Source organism: Silurus aristotelis (genome assembly GCF_946808225.1).
Source record: "Silurus aristotelis genome assembly, chromosome: 26".
Classification (NCBI taxonomy): domain Eukaryota; kingdom Metazoa; phylum Chordata; class Actinopteri; order Siluriformes; family Siluridae; genus Silurus; species Silurus aristotelis.
Window position 1 is genome coordinate 8,426,203 of NC_139599.1, and position 12,148 is coordinate 8,438,350.

The 12,148-nt window shown below is 36.3% G+C and overlaps 1 protein-coding gene across 13 annotated transcripts in view; it reads left to right on the forward strand.

The window, feature by feature from the left end:
- phldb1a (pleckstrin homology-like domain, family B, member 1a) overlaps nt 1-12,148 on the forward strand; it is a 49,597-nt gene that overhangs the window by 3,409 nt on the left and 34,040 nt on the right. For 7 of the 13 annotated variants that reach the window (XM_083531703.1, XM_083531711.1, XM_083531716.1 and 4 more), the window contains exon 2: nt 10,650-10,751. In XM_083531703.1, coding sequence (XP_083387829.1) covers nt 10,650-10,751 — 102 coding nt within the window. Of the gene's footprint in view, nt 1-1,069; nt 1,271-7,426; nt 7,578-10,649; nt 10,752-11,203; nt 11,235-12,148 lie in introns of those variants that run through there. The other 6 variants (XM_083531715.1, XM_083531706.1, XM_083531709.1 and 3 more) reach the window with 4 other exon arrangements.

A 12,148-nucleotide genomic window follows, 5' to 3' on the forward strand; every position in this document is an offset into this window, starting at 1 on the left:
GTTAGCTAGCCGTTGTTAGCAAAGGGTTGAAACATTATATAATTTGATATATTTTTAGATCGGCCTGCTGTTAAATGATATGATCATTTAAATCACGATTCAGATATTGAAATCCAGCCACAATTATTTATGTCAGATATTAGCTAGTTTTCTAGCAATTAGATAGATGCTAAGCTGTTTGGACTAGCAGAGGAATGGACTTGTTGGTTGTTTACGGTCTTCTACCGGCAGGTGACAAACCCTTAATAAGGAATAAAACATAACAGCATGTTCTGTTACAGGAAAATAGTCAACAATAGAGTGCTGTGTTACTTTTGCCGCTTGCCATCATCACAGGTGACAAGTTACTTGCCACTTGTTGACTGTTTTACAATCATTGCTTATAATAACATTTATTTAACAATTTCAGTTTTATTCATGAGGGATATGTCATATTTTTTAATAATCCATTCATAGCTAATGTTATAGAACATTCATTCCCTAGTTTCTTTGACTGTATTATATGTGATCTCAGTTGTTCCTTCACCCCCTTTTGCCCCTAGAAATTACTAAGACACAAAGTCCTCCATTCTAAATAAAAAGCATTGACACTGAAGACTTCTTCCGTAAATGTCAAATAAGCAACTTTATATATAAAGCTTTCAATTTTATTGTTAAACATTTTATTTTAAATCTGTTTATTATCCATCTTAGATTATAAGGTGCACCTGCCATAGACGTTCCAGTAAATGAGCTGTTATGAGTGACGAATACAAACCTGTATTCTACAACACTTTCTTATACAAAGACACTTACAGGCTTTCTCTGTATGAAGGGCTCCTTCTTGATTGAACTGCTGCTATCATTGTATTCAGCATACCTGCTTTGTATCAGTCTTTCTGACTTTCTGTCTATCCTTTTGAGTCGCTTTCAGTGAAGTGCACAGGTCCTGACCTTTCAGCCACAAAAATGAAAGGCTTACTTGTGTCCATAAAATGAAAAACAGAGAGAGGAAGAGGGAGACAGAGGCTGAGGTTTGATTCAAGAGACTGAATGAGAAAAAGGGGTGGGCAGAAAGAGAAATAGAGGGGCTGTGTGTCAGAGAGAGAGAGCAGAGGAAGGGAGCATATTTGTCCTCATTACTAGTCACAAGTGATCTGTGTTAATGTCAGTTACTGTTTTCAAGTCAAGATATAGACAAGACAGATTTTTGGAATTATAGTCCCTTGGATTAAATTGTGGATTAACTGAATACAGCTTGTTTTCTGTGCTGTCTTCCAAAACATTTCAAGTAAGTAAAGTATATTTGACTGACAGATTCCAGAGTCCAGAGAGAATGGGTAGATATCTATTTTTTCCATGATAAAACATCTGTATGTGTGCTGTGTGTATTTAGGAAGCAGACACTACTTAAATCTGTCAGAATAAAATTGCAGTTTGGGCAAGTTTCCCCCGAATGTCAGTGTCAAAAATAGTAAAAGAGGAAGAGCTAGACAGAAACAGCAAAAAGAAATATGGAGTAAGCAGAAAACATTTCTCTGTGATTGGATGTCACTTATTATATGATTAAATTTATTGCAGCAATGGCATATAGCTAGAAGGTCTATATGAACGTTGACTCTGTTATTTATTCAGGTGGTTAATGTTTTGACCATTCTGGTTGTTACATATGTGTTACATGCTCATCCAATGAGAAGCTGTGAGTAATGGAATAGCAGGAGTCAGAAAGAAACTTCTGCAGTCCCAATATATTCTGAGGATCATAACCATGACCTCAGCATGAATAAAGATCCTATTGTCCCAGTGGAGACAGCACTGGGTGTGTAATCCGGTGGCACACATTTGCTGTACCTGACTGCATACTGCGCACTTTCACCAGCAGTATGTGGTATTTTGAAAGAGTACGCTAGAGTACAGGGCAGATTTTTAACTCTATTAACAATCATTTAAACGTAAAGGCTTTACAATAATACTTGCCTGAGATAGAAAGTATAAATACAACTGTAAGTCTGTATATTATGGGTGTTATTGATTAACTACTTTCAGAAGAAAGTTTTGTGGATATGCAATGTCAACGTTGTGTGCATTTCACGATACACTTCTTATCACAAATCTCAAAGAAGTTAACACTGCAACAGATTTTGTCATGGCAGATTTTCCCACTTCTTTCCTATTAGATGCTGATGACTGTAGAATTAAATTTGTGTGTTATATTTGTAGTTCAAATGTTGTTCGACTTCTATTATACGCTTACAAGATTTCTGTTTAGTAGAGAGCACAGTGTAAACGTGTCACTACACACGCCTCTCACACATATGCTGCAGATGTGGTAGATAGAGATGAAGTTGTGCAAAAAATAATGGACTATTCCTTTTAATGTTTATTTTGTCTATCCATTCATTTTACAAATCAAAGAAAAAATGCTATTCTTGAAAAAAAAAAAAAAAGGGAACGTTCCGCACGCTTTAACAGACTGCACTCGCACATTTGAAAATGTGTGTTTTGATGGAAACTACACACATTATAGCCAAAATAGAGTGTTCCAAATGGCACAAAGATGCTTTGTGTTTATGCACACTAAGCTGCAAAGGTAGTGCACGTGATACGGATATTAGCCCACAAGTTCCACCCACTTTTAATACCTGCTGCTGCTACTGTGTGTGTGTGTGTGTGTGTGTGTGTGTGTGTGTGTGTGTGTGTGTGTGTGTGTGTGTGTGTGTGTACATCTGCATTAGCCCGCCAAGCACAGCAGGCCTGTCTGAATAGAAGCTTTCATATGAGACAAAGACATCAGGCCACATAAATTGGCTGCTAATGTGAGGCAGCTTTGTGTTACTTTAATGAATTGTTTCGCTGAGCTGGAATGAAAGAATGAAGAATGTGAGGGACAATAAATGGAGCTATTTTCTGATTTGCACAAATCTATGATAAGCATAGATTTGTCTGTGTGTGTATATGTGTGTTAGGTGAGTGGGAATAGGGAAAAATATGACAAAAAAAACAGGAATTTGATACCATGCAAGGGCAGGTAAGAGAAAGCCAGGAGCATTACAGTGGCTCTTGAATGATTTCCTGCTCTCTTAAAACCTTTATTCAGCTCCATTCACTCTAGTTTCAACAACAGGTGGTGCTTACACTTTATTTATTTGAACACCTGCATTCATCCATTTTTGTAGGTGTTAACACAAATTTCCATAGAAAATGTTGAGGTTTATCATTGCTTTAGGACTCAGAAATGAAGGTCATTTCAAAAATGCAAACAATAAGGTCATTTAAGCCCTGTTTGTGCTCCCATCAATTTTACATGGTGAAACTTGCTTTTATTGTCAAGATCTGTTGTTTGGCCAGACCATATGCTGTTTTATTTTTTTTTCTCCTATTTCCTGGCTCCACTCATTGATCCTTGCACCAATTTGTAATTTAGCATTCTGGGAACTGAAAATGAGAAACAGTATATGATGGAATGCAGTTGGCTTCAGGGCTGCATATTTGTTCCAGAATAAAACAACTATAATTATTTCATTACTTCTGACTAATAGCTAATACAATTAATCAGTATAATATTTAATACTGTTTTAAAAACAGCTTTAGTAAATAAATTTGTATTTTTACACAACTTTACTGCTAAGAAAAAAACACCTTGGTTTTGAAGACAAGGAAAAATTGCTATTGAAGAAGCTACCCAAAAACTGTCATGGTGCAAAAAAAATCCAGATTTATAGCTGTATAATAAATTTAGATTTATTGCAGTAGAATATATATCTCAGATTTATTGTTAATACTAACCAAAACAATCCACAAATCTGGCCCGCATGCTTTGCATGTTGGACAGACACATACATCTACTTAACAGTAGTATAAACCAAAATGTAAAGTCATATTTTGTGTTACTAAACAGGCACCATCAGTGTAAACTGAACTTAAAGATGCATTAATTGACCACTTTATAAGGAGTACCTGTACTCCTGCACATTTGCACAATAATCCAATTAATGTGCAGTAACACAATGCAATAAATCCTACAGTAAATGTAGAACCTGGTGGAACCTGAGGAATAATTTTATGTTCTAGTAATCGTTCTCTAGCCTCTTCCTCAGTTGTGTGTTCTCAAATGCTTTTCTGCCTCTAAAGAGTTATGACCACTCAATCCGTTCTGCACACAGAATTGTTTTTGCACCATTTTGGGTTTCACACTGTTGTGTGTAAAGATACCAGGAAATCAGTAGTTTCTTAAATACGCAAACTAGCATGTCCAGCAACCATGCTATGCCATGCTAAGTCATAGAGATTATATTTTACCCATTTAGATTCATCTTTGGTATGAACCTTAAACTGAAGCACTGAAAGTGTGTGTACACAACATATTTTATGTATGAATTCATTTGCCTATGCTTTTTAAAGGTATTCTGTTTAATTAAATAGTATTGTGTAACCATGATGACATTACTTTTCAAATAACTACTGATTACTCATAATTACTAATTACTTACTATTTACATTCATGGCATTTGGCAGACACCCATAAAGCAACAGTTGCTCAGTTATACATGCAATTGAGGGTTAAGGGCCTTGTTTAAGGGCCCAGCAGTGGCAGCTTGGTGGTGCTGGGATTTAAGCCCATGACCTTCTGATCAGAAGTCCAACAGCTAATCCACTGAGCTACCACTTTCCTCATTCAGTTAACATGTACTTACTATTAATCTGTCTTTATGAAACCACTTGCTCCAGCTCTTGCAGATAAAATACACTACATCATGTTGCTACACCTGTTGAGTGCTTTTTTTTTTTGTTGCTTTTTTGCAAAGTGGCATTTAAAAAAATTAACTCATTGCTGACTGGATGTGTGTGTTTGTGTGTGTGTTTGTGTGTGTGTGTGATTAAAAGCTAGAGATAGATGTGGCGGATGCCATCATTTGTGTGTGTAAAGGGAAAGAGACTAAAAACATTTGATTCAGAGTTCTCGCTTGGCACGAAAGCTGGAACATTTTGTTTTTCACTCCTTGCTGTCTCACATTTTACTCATTGCTGTCTCTCTCACACACAATCACTGCCACAAACTCTGTATGAATGCTTTGTGAGTTTTAGCCACGTATGCAGATACACAGCTGTCATGTAAGGCAGATTTATTACGGAGCACTTTTATCATTTTAGGGAAAATGTTCCATGGTCTCAAAACACTGAAAACTTGAGTCATGACTATGAGAAGTTTATAGTCTTATTTCATTTGGCGATCTCTGTTTAAAATGCCTGCTGCATCGATTGTTCCTCTGGACCTGATTTCTTGAATCATATATTGATTGTCAAAGAAACACAAGCATGGGTTAATTTCAAATGATTGAACAGACATCCATGCTGGGTGTACACCTGTCACAGCACATTAGCTGATTAATTCACACTTATTGTCCACTTTATAAAAATTATCTGTAAATCTGAAGAAAAAAAGATTCACACAGTTTGTGTGAATCTGTGTCCCTGATAGCCCCACGTTCTTGTTCTTGGCTGATTAAAGTGGGATGTGATGTGTCATCCGTATGTTTTGAGATGCTTTCCTGCTCACCACTGTTGTAAAAAGTGCTTATGCAAGTTAGAATATACTTCCTGTCAGCTCAGACCAGTTTAGCCATTCCGCTCTGATTCCTCTCATCATGAAAGTGTTTCGGTCTTAGACCCTCCACTCACAAGATGTTTTTTGTTTTTTTTCATCATTCTAAAAAATCCAGGCGATTCTGAAAAATTCAGACTAGACCAACTGCCATGAACAACCTTGCCATGGTTTAGGTCACAACACAAACATTCTGATTGTGATATGAATTTTAGCTGAAGTATAATTACTGCATAAATGTTATGGTGTACAGGTGTACCTAATAAAATGGATGACAATGGTTATTTGATGCATTTTTTTTCTATTCCACCCATAAAAGCCAAACCAACCACATGGTTAATATTTGAAATATTTAATTTTATCAAATTCATATTCTGTGTGTATATGTTTGTTTTTTACTTTATTAATCTTCATATTAGGACTAAGCGCAATTAATATTTCTTACTTGTCAGTGATCTCCATCATTACAGCATTAAAAACAAACCATACAGTGTAGCTGTATTACACAGGACCACTTACCTACAGTCACTAATGTGTAAAATGTATACTTGGTCCTGACATTTCAGAGTGTGGACCAAAAATTATAAATTCTAAAAATCTGCTGATCCATAAACTTCACTGAAATTTCCAGTTTAAAATCCACTCTTTGATTGTAGATGGTTATAATACTTCTTATAGCTCTTTCTGAGAAAAGGAAGGATGCTGGACCATGTCCTTCTCAAGAGAGTTGCTTGGTTCAGGGGGTCATCATACAGGAAACCCCTCAGCTCTAGAAGCAGCACCGGAAGAACCATCTTCAGATCCAGCTGTTTGTTGCTTGGATTATGCTGGTTTAGACTTTTTTGGACAACTTCCTCAGATACCATCTCTCGGTTTTCTGGCAATGGTCATGGAAAAAGCACAATATCAAAAGATATTTTCTCTGTTGTTCATCTATTTATTTCCATTTGTGACTTCTATCATAGACCATGTACATTTGATAGACATTTTCGTCACCCACTTCAGTCATCCATACTCTGTTTTCAAAGTTCCATGGTGACCATGCTGTGTTTGGGATTGTCCAGGGAGACTTTTTAAATGTATTTACTTAATGAGTCACTGATTTACAAACGGCCTCCAGTGCTAAAGTGAATCATTTTATGAGGGTAGCCAAAAACCTTCTGCAGATGTTTAAGACCAGTATGGAAAAGACCCTTTTGGCATGAAGGAACAGGAAATCAGGGAGAGGAACTTGTCTGGAATATCAAGGCCTTTTCTAACCATTATAACAACATGGATAGGGTCTTATTTATTCAAATCCCTTAGCAATGGTGATTCATCCTGCTTTAGCTACCTGCCAATAATTCTATGAACACATTTATTTTGGAAACAATGAGAGCATCATTTTGGAAAGTCCTTTTTCTCCCCTTTTTGCTATATTTGAATGTAATTACAAATAGGAACTATTATAAAAATACAACTTTTACAAGTGATGTCAGAAGATGTTTCATACATTTCTAAATGCAATTTGCCTATGGAATTGAAATGATGCTTAACGAATATCTGGGTAACAACATGGGTATAGTTTCCAAATTCCTCTACACATATACATCTATACATCAATTCTGTGATAAGATTAACTACTCATTTCAGCATATTTCACAACATCTTGATGCAATTTTAAATATTATACAGTTATGGGTATTATTATTTATAATTCAGTGAGACATTGTGCCTTTTCTTTTCTTTTCTTCTCTTCTCTTGCCTCTCTCTCTCTCTCTCTCTCTCTCTCTCTCTCTCTCTCTCTCTCTCTCTCTCTCTCTCTCTCTCTCTCCAGCTGTGGTGGGGACAGTAGTTGTAATTTGTAATTCTGTCCGCCACAGCACAGAATGTTTAGTCAGAGCTATGGACTGTACCCAGTCAGCTGAAGACACAGGAAGGAGGAAAGACGTAAACAGAACATAAATTTAGACAAGCTTATGGATCTGTTTTTAAATAACTTAAGTGAGAAGAGATGGTGAGTAGATTTCCTGTCATAATGCACTTCTAGGTGGAAGTTTTTTCATGGTAATTTGAAGTTGGCACTCAAAAAAATCTAAAGTTTAATTAGTTACACTTCGGCTGTTTGAGTTGTACATTGAAAATAATTTTGATTAGGATGTTAGGCGTTTCATCCATCTGTTTATAACCACTCGTTATTTCTGAAGATGTCCTCAGTTGTACTTTAGCCACAAATCAGTTTTGCTACTAGTTCATATTAAATCCACTTGTGTTTTTCAGTCTGGTGTGGGAATGTTTTGCCACGTTCCGAGTGTAGAGCTGCATTTGCTGTATTTCCCCCCCACTGTGGTTTCCTCTCTAGCACTATTCGTCTGCATGTGTTCTGTGTGTGTGTGTGTGTGTATGATTATAACCCATGAAAAAGGAGCCCTGTGGAGTGCACAGCATGGTTAGGCTGAGGCTATTTTCTGCTCCTATGGCCGGGACACGGTGGCATAACTGCCGACTTAATGACACGTTTCAGAGACATGGTAGTTCGTTTTGCCCACACAAGCCATTTGGAGAAGCGATTTGAGACTGTGTGTGTGTTTGTTTGTATGCGAGACAAACATTGAAATAAACAATCATGCCAAATCACATGGTAGGTTCCCACTTAGTTATCTTTCTGAAGTGGCTCTAAGGAGTATGTGTTTTTTGCAGCAATTTTCAGTTGTTACTTTATATCCTGTGTATAAATTCTGCTTGTCAGAAGAGATATTTTGTTTAACTGGGCCAGTATGGGTGACTGAACATCAATGTGAGATACATAAAATGAGTCTATGTACATTCTGATGAAAAATAGGATTCAATAGAACATTTGGAATCTATAAATTTTTCATGTTCTCTTAATTATTCTTAAATATTTTACCCTGATTATTATTCAAATTCTGCTGCAAGCTTGTCTTTACCTGTCCACAGAAGCGAAGCTTCACATTCCGCTGCATGCTTTGACTGGGCATGCCAGCAAGTGTCACTTTCCTGAGAAAAAGTTATCTTGGGTTATTTGCCAAAATTTTAAATATACTAGCTACCATGCACATATATCCAAACAGACTGATTTGTGCTGTACCCTCCTGAATTTGCTCTAGAAACCCTGCTATTTTTCTTCTTCTTCAGAAAAGAGAGAAATATTTTGGCTATTTGATTGACATGGCAAGGATGACAAGTCCCAAATCTGGTTTACTGGTCAGATGTTGTTGATTAATTTGTGAAGCAAATTGCAGTTTAATGTTCAAGTGCTTGTTCTAATGTATATCGTAGTGACTTGAATCACGCAGTCTTCTTGCAAATAATAATAATAAATGGATACAAAAACATGTATAGTCTTTGACATAGTGAAGTTTTTCTATAAGGAAATGTTTACCATTTATGGAAGGACTGAGAATGTGTCTGAAAAATGGTGGGTCTAAATAACTGGTGTATGCCAGTGTGTATACAGGAAATTATGAAAACTAAATTATATTGCAGCCTACAAGAAAAGTGTACAAAATAATACTAGATATTTCATGACTGAGGAACAGACGCTCTTTAGACAGAGTGCTTTATAAAGACTTAATCCAAATACATATCAGCTAACAATCACAAAGACTTCTTAAAGAAGTTCTGAACAAGTTTGTCACATTTTGACAAACTTGTCACAAGTTTGCTACAGTTTTTTTTGTAAACATGAGGTGTAATGAAAATTCCAAATCTGACTTACGTTATGAGGTTCTAAAGTAAGTCAGACTTAGAATTATTGGTTGGAATGAAAACCTGTAACTGCACTGGCAATTTTTGCATCATATTGGACACCCATTGGCAGTCCAATATGATTCATAAATTGCCAGTGTAGTTACAGGTTTTCATTCCAACCAATAAGGAGCCAAATATAATGAGACTCCGCCAAATATAAAGTTGAAAGTTGAAGCCATCACATAACAATCATGTTTCTCAGACAAAAACATGTAATACTTGCCCTTTTTGAAAACGACTAAAACATGATCATTACACTGACACAAGACTATAACTTATAACAATGCTATACAGCAGGTTGCCAAATCCATCTTTAGGAGAAGCGGTGCAATGGTCAGGTGTCCACAAATGTTTTACCATATAGCGTAAGCCAGTGATCCCCAAACCTTTTTTGCACCATGGACCAGTTTCATGCAAAACATTTTTTCCACAGCTGATGGGGATGGGGATGGGGATGTTGTGTACTATGCTCTTAACATGTATATTATATTAAACATATTATACGGTTTAATTATTGGTCCCCTGGTGGTCTAGTGGTTAGGATGCCGCTGCGGCCCGGGTTCGATCCCCAGTCAGGGAACCAACTCCAGCCACTCTTAGTGCCGGTCCCAAGCCCAGATAAATGGGGATGGTAGATATTATGTTAACTGCTCAAAAAGTTAACACCTTTCAAAATTTTTAAATGTCTGTGTGGGCTCATGTCAGTTGTTCTAAAAGTCTTCTGAGGGTATTATGTAGCCCTTTGAAGGTTGCCTAAAATAATGCTGTCCTTTTAAATGCTCATGATTTCATCTATATACTGCCCCAATTAAATTTCCCTATTTGCTGATTCTTGACATTTGCTTGACTAAGTGGCAATTATTATTGTGCTATTTCCTAAAATGTCTAATCTGTTGTGACATGTCTGCTGAACTATGTACCGAAGCCCTGAGGGCTATACGTGACTATTTATACTCAAACGTGCACATGTCCGCACTAAAGATAATCAGCAGCATCTGTTCCAAGTATGTGTATCAAAGAGGAGTCAATCTAAGTCAGACTGTGCATAACATCTGAATTACATATTTATGCTAGTTTTTGTGTTATGTGTTAATATGAGTCTGAAATAAGCAGCCACCTGTGTGCTAAGTATTTTATTAAAACAAATAAAAACGACCAGTTACTTGAAGGGATTGTAATTATGCCCACGTTGCCTTTAATGTATAGTGTAGAGTCTAGCTACATGCAAATGGATAAAAATTTGTCATTCAAGAGAAGCAATCCATGTCTCATAAAATAAACATCCAATCTTTATTCTCTTCATCCAAATTATAAACAGGATCTTAGTGAGTGTGATGAAGTGATCAGTAACCCAGAAAAAATGGACAGCCTGAAGAGGAACGCTCCTGATCATGGCCGCCAGACCCATCAGGTGCTACAGGTGAGAAAGCAATTGAGAGCATATTGGAAGGGGGTAAACATATGGGAAGGGGATAAACTACATACAATATATGATTTTTAACCTTGGCTCAGTCTTTACCCGCTTTCTATAAATATACATTTCTGTTCACCTTTAGTGCACTTATTGGATATTTCCAAAGCAAACATGACCCAAAAGAGCTTAGTAATTAAACCAACAAAAACCCTCTATCACACACAACCATCAAGATCAATTGAAGCCCTTAAATACATTTTTAAGGTTAGCCAAAACGTGCTTAATGAAAGAAATGTCACTTTACAATAGAGGCTATTTAACATTATTATATGTAGCCCCAGTGTTAGCAGATGACAGGGGAAGATATGGAAACTAAAACAAACCACTGTGGCCTTTCAACAGTCTACTCTTGAGCTTGCTGGGTGCTCATGATTAACTGCTTTTTCTTTTTTTAAAAGGGTAAAAACAGGACCTGGCTAGCAAGAGCAGGTAAAAATGGCATCTCAGGTGTCCTTTTGCTCTTCTAGCTCAGATGTGGTCAAATACAAAGAGAATATTTTAAAGGGCTTGAATCTGTCTGTTTAATTGACTCACCGGGTGCAGATTAATTTTGATGAGAAATATACATTTAGATGAACACAGAGAAAGTTCTTTCATATAGCAAAACAGATTATTCCAGCATGAACAACCACTGAGGCTAAAGAGACATTTCCAGAGGTGGTCCTCTCTAAGCTATCGTTTTGGAGAAAGTAAAAAAGAAAATTATATTTAAACTGTAAATTACTACAAAAAAATTATTTCCAAATGTTCTGAAAGTTTTTATCGATTCCATACCAGCATTTATTACCTTTAACCAAATGATTTGTTCTATATTAGACTCATTGAGGCATAATATAGCAACATCCACTATTTACAACCACATGCAATGTCACTTTAATGCCATTCACACTTCTGCTGGTATTGTGCTTACAGTGTTCACTTTGATAATGTTTGCACTTCACTTTTAATTCAACCTCAAGTTTGCTGGTGCATCAGCAATGTTTAGACAAAACACTATACTATATACATTACCACATCCCACCCACACTGTATCTACCATATTTGTTATTCCTTTATATACATATATATGGTTCCTTATATACTGCCTATCTAAATACTTGTTCTTCTGTTATCTCTAATATAAATTCTAAATTTTATAGAAATATAATTTTTACTCTCTGTGCTGCAGTAATACATAAATTCTATCTATCTATCTATCTATCTATCTATCTATCTATCTATCTATCTATCTATCTATCTATCTATCTATCTATCTATCTATCTATCTATCTATCTATCTATCTGTCTGTCTGTCTGTCTGTCTGTCTGTCTGTCTGTCTGTCTGTCTGTCCTATAAAAAAAAA